At 43.8% G+C, this 5,147-nt stretch overlaps 1 protein-coding gene across 2 annotated transcripts in view; it reads left to right on the top strand.

Annotated features, from left to right (window-relative positions):
• LOC103394512 (DENN/MADD domain containing 1B) overlaps window positions 1-5,147 on the top strand; it is a 131,190-nt gene that overhangs the window by 62,459 nt on the left and 63,584 nt on the right. For both annotated transcript variants that reach the window (XM_008331859.3, XM_008331867.3), the window contains exons 6-7: window positions 3,351-3,420; window positions 5,013-5,093. In XM_008331859.3, the coding sequence (XP_008330081.1) occupies window positions 3,351-3,420; window positions 5,013-5,093 (151 nt within the window). The remainder of the gene's footprint in view (window positions 1-3,350; window positions 3,421-5,012; window positions 5,094-5,147) is intronic.

The following is a 5,147-nucleotide window of genomic DNA, read 5'->3' as shown; positions in this document are numbered from 1 at the left end:
CACAGACTGGGAGAACACCCGTGATGGATGCTCCTCTCTATCGAAGGATTTACTCAATACAAACAGCTCTGAGCAATGAGCTGTGACCAGGAGGAGTGTCTGTGTGAGCGCTAACAACTTCAACTCTGCATCAACAATGTCTGCAGAACCAGGTCCAGGACCAGGTCCAGGAAGTTCTGGTCCAGTTTGATCATTTAACTGAATATTATTATAAATTAGTTGATTCTTTCTCTTTCTTTCTTTCTTTCTTTTCTTGATTTTCTTTCTTTCTTTCTTTCTTTGACGTGTGCTCTCAGCAGTGATCATGTGACTTCCTGTCAGAGGAAAGCTTTGCAGCGACTCTCTGTTGGAGTGTAATGAGTGTGAGAACAGCGAGGCCTGACGGCTGAGGCCTATTTACATCTCCTTCCACTGTGATGAATGAAGGATTAATGTCCAGGAGCCTGGCTTTTTAAACGTCAGGGACACGGTGGGGCTGGGAGGGGGGGCACTGCAGGAGTCTTTGTTATCTGCCTAAGTCATTATATCAGCTCAAAGTTTTTAGTGTGAATGGTCGCAGAGTGAAATGAGCCCCGTGAAGACATGTTCGTGGCAGAAGTAGGTCTCCAGGTTGGTATCCGGTCAGCATGTGAATCAACGTACGCCTGTTTGAGTTCCTCCTGCGAGTGTGACCTGATTGCAGCCAATCTTCATGCAGATGTCAAAATATTGGCATGTTTAGAGGCTGATTGTCTCAGACTAATGGTCACTCGGCCTCCCTGTTTGGCTCGCTTGGCTGCCCTTATCCCGGGAATTCAGCCTGCCATTGGCCCCTTGTGGATTAAGCGATATGAAAATTTGCATTAGGTTCACTTTATTGTTTTCTTGTTGTCTGTTAATTCCAGTCTACGGAGCAGCCAGTCAACCGTGCCCTGGATGCTGCGGCTAACAGCCTCAGCAGGACTTGTGTTTTTTGGCTAATAAACTCACGGAGCGTTCTCTGATCAAACCTTAGATTGGATATATATTCACAGGAATGCATGTTTTATCATTAATAAGGAAAATAATAGACGTAAAGTCAGGATTTATCCCCAGCGTTGAAGAACACGGAGTTCACTTCCGATTGAACGGATCGTTTCACTGCTAATGTGAGTCTCAACCCGTGGGTCCAGTTAATGAAACATGAACTTAACTGGATACAGTCACGATAATGAAACGTTTCTGGTTTATTTTTCTCCAATTATAAAAATTAAAACTTTTGTCCCAAACCATTAGTGGTTGAAGAGCGCGTCTCTACCTTTGACTGCACAGGGACGGTGTTTCCTGTAAAGGCTGTAACTATCATGGTTTTAATCAGCGTTTGTCGGAGCTTCAACGTAGGGTTGTTTTCACGGTCCATAAGTTTTATCTCCTGATATTTGACTTTTAATTTGTGTCCTGTATTACAGTCACATTGATTTGCTATATTTGCTAAAAAAACAAACAAAAAAAACTTTAACATTATTCTACTGAAACTATTAACCTAGTGCTTACTTTTTGACTCAGTGAAGAGTTAACCCCTCACTGCATCCAAAATGTAAAAAGTTAAAAAACTTTTGTCTGGCCATATAGGAATAATTTCACAGTTTTTGTGTTTTTATGATATACTTTAATTTTAATATTTGTCCTTAAACCAAGTTTTTTTTTCTGACATAAAACTCGAACAGAAACAGGAAGTTTTTTATTTTAAGAAAACAAACTCAAACATAATGTACTGTTGACCTAGTTCAGTCAGTTTACCAGGAGTTGTTAAATTGTTAAACTACCATTGCCAAAAAAAGAGTAAAAGAATAAATAAAAAACTTAAAACTACAACTTTTGTATTTACTATAAAAGAACTAATAAAACAAATGAATTAGTGAAATGGTTTAAAATAAATCATATTTATCCAAATAATTTTTTTTTAAATTATCTTTGGTGAAATGGACTCATCACTGCAGCCTGACTTAGTTATTCCATTACATAACATTAACAGAATTGAGCTCTCTCTCTCTCTCTCTCTCTCTCTCTCTCTCTATTTTTTATTTAAGCAGTGATAAATGTTGGCCGTGCTCCACCAGGAGAAGGAGTCGACTGGGCCAAGAAAATGTCAACTTTGTAAAGAAAGCCGTGCTGCTCGTGCTCCGAGCTTATGTTAGGAGGACGCCGCGATTAGCCGCGACACAAACGCTGCAGTATGAATTATCGTCTAGTTTGTGAATGAATTAATGGACTTAGTGGTTTGTGTTTCTTAAACGAGTGAATGGCTGAAGCGGCCGGGTGGGGTGGGCGGTGGGGCTGCATGTTTTTGTTTGGCCTTATACATCTGGGTGCTTCATGCTTCTAAACCACAACATCCCTCCACATCACAACAACATGAAGCTGTTGTTGTAGTTGTTTTCTCTGCTGCTCCGTCCTGTTGGCCTGAAGGGCGGCGACGTCAGGGACACGAAGCATGTGAAGAGAATGTCATAATAGAAAGGAGACGCTCGTTTCCACGAAGACAATTTCAAACAGCTGTAGCCGTGGAACACAGTGCATTAGCGGATGCTAAGGACAGAAAAAAAAATTATTTTTCCCAACAAATTCCCAACCCTGATGTCTTCTAATGTCCAGCAGACAGTGTTTACAGTGAAGACACTGTGAGTCAGTCAGAGCAGTCGATCATGAAGACTGGTCCAGGACCCACAGCTGGTCCAGCTGGTCCCTCGTCCCTCGTCCCTCGTCCCTCGTCCCTGGTCCCTAACTTTAAGAGGAACCAGTTCATTTGTGTCTTCAGGTTTTTGACTTATGAGACGAACGACTTTTCCAGTTGTTCCTCCAGTGTGAAACCTGCAGCGGGGGAACAGTCGTTACCCAGGATGCCCTTCCTGATGCAACCCTCTGCATTTATGTATCTGGGATTGGCACCAGCGCCGCATGGGTGGGAGATAATAAGCACCTAGAGTGTTCAGTTTCCTACCCAGGGACACATCTGCACACAGTGGGATTTGAACCCCCCTCCTGTCCGGTGGAGGACAAACCTTGTGCCCATTATACACAGACTTACAGTGCAATTTTTGGTGTTTTTTTTTTTTTTTTTTTTTAAACTAATATGTACAGAAAGGAACTTTTTCTCCTCAGGTATAAAAAACATTTGACATTTCTTGATGAGGGAGGGTTTGGATAAAAAAAATAAAAAAATCTTAGTTAAAACTGCTGTGCAGACAAAAATATTTTTGTATTTAAAATACACTGGTGAAAATACTACTTATGTTTTTTTTTTAATCTTCAGTTGTGTACAGTGACATTTTGACTCTACTCTACCGTATCAGTAACGTCCGTCTTTTTTTTGTCCTTTCTGTCTCTTTCAGTTATTTACCGTGGTTTGAAATCTACTACAAGCTGCTCAACACCCTGGCAGATTATCTGTTAAAGAAACAGGTAAAAACAAAAATCTCTGCTCTTCTCTGTCCATTTATACATTAACAGCTTCATCACACACGGCGGTGTGTGTTGTATTCAGTCCTGTGTGTGTGTGTGTGTGTGTGTGTGTGTGTGTGTGTAGTACTCTCCTTCCCTCCACTGTGTTCCTCTGCGTGTCGTCTTTATCGGAGAAGTTTTCTTTGCCCTCTGACTGTGGGATTGGCTTCTGCTGTTAGCAGCTACAATGTTGACATTTCACAGACCAAACGCTGATCTGACACTGGAAGTTATTCCTGATGATACACTGCAAAAACAAATTGTTAGGAGAGGACACACACACACACACAGAGGATTGCTTACATTTCACAAAAGTCGTCTCCCCTGACTCTTCCACTGCGTTGTACCAGCAAAGGGAGGGGAAATTTAAAATGTGCTACAAACTGGGGAGTTGTGCAGCACGGAGCGCCGAGGCTGTAGGTGATGTTAGGTGTTTAGATGAGGAGGAAGAAGGAGGGAGGGATGGAGAGGAGAAGAGAGGAGAGGAGAGGAGCAGGGGAGGAAGACAGGGAGCTGTGGGACTGTTGTCAACCAGTCTGGTTTCCTCCGAGAGCCTCACGGAGCAGAGGCTGCGGCTCAAAAAGACAATCAGCTAAATATATACACGATTCTGAGCCAGAGAGGAATTCAGGATGATAATTTAATTCACTTGTACGTGTGTGTGAGAGAGAGAGAGAGAGAGAGAGAGAGAGGGAGAGAGACAAAGATTTCTGTAAATCCTGGGTGACTGAAGTGTTAGTGTGCATGATTTGGTTTCTGTTTACCCCGCTGTCCGTTCCAGGCGAGAGGGAGATGTTGACAGACGAGGGGAGACAGAAGAGCGATGAGGGTTTAAGGCGAGGGGTAAATGAACTGTTTCCCCAGGCCGTGTTGCTGACCATGCGTGTGAGCATTGAGCCCCTCATGACAGGAGGCTGTTCGATCGCGCACGCCCTCCCTCCATCCATCAGCCCTCCCCTCCCCCTCCCTCCTCCCCCCTCTCTCTACTGTACATCGCCACCCATTTCTCGAGAGTTTTCCGGTCTGGCTCTTTGCGTGCACGTCTCAAAACGAGCAGCGTCTCGTATCCTGATGTGTCGCAAAGTTTTTTTGTTTCCGGGAGGGCGTGAGAAAACGAGGCTAAAACAAACAACAATCAACCTCCGTCAGAGAAGTTACGGAAGTTTTCTTCCTTCGTCGTCTCCCGGCAGCCGAAGCTGATTTTTGTTGTGGAACTCATGTGGTCAGATTTTTAAAGCCCCCAGCCCTGTTTAATTACCGGCAGCCCGCTCTGTTGTCATAAATCACTGCCCCTGTATATAACAAGCGTCTGCAGGCCGGCGCGCTGCCGTCTTTTAACCTCACCACTGCTCGTTAAACACGTGTGGATCGGATGTGTTGGACTCCTTCAGGCCTGGCTGCAGGACTGCCCTCTGGTCTGCATCCGTCTCAAATCTGTTGCAAAGACTGACACGTAAACCGGTGACATCAACAAGACGAGGAGTAAACAGAATCTTTTTTTTTTTTTTTTACTCTTTTCTCTTTCTTGTTTGTTTGTTTGTTTTCTCCCCCAGGAAAATGACTTGAACGACATGCTGAATTCTCTCTATGATCTGCCTGTGCCAAAGCCCCACATGCCAGTCAACCTGAGTGTGGTAGGTATAGATCTAATATTCCCCCTTATCACAGGCGAGACAGCTGAAAGTAGA

Source organism: Cynoglossus semilaevis, chromosome 2 (genome assembly GCF_000523025.1).
Source record: "Cynoglossus semilaevis isolate Cse_v1.0 chromosome 2, Cse_v1.0, whole genome shotgun sequence".
Lineage (NCBI taxonomy): Eukaryota > Metazoa > Chordata > Actinopteri > Pleuronectiformes > Cynoglossidae > Cynoglossus > Cynoglossus semilaevis.
Note: the sequence above shows the minus strand (reverse complement) of the source record. Positions and strands in the feature narration are given on the sequence as shown.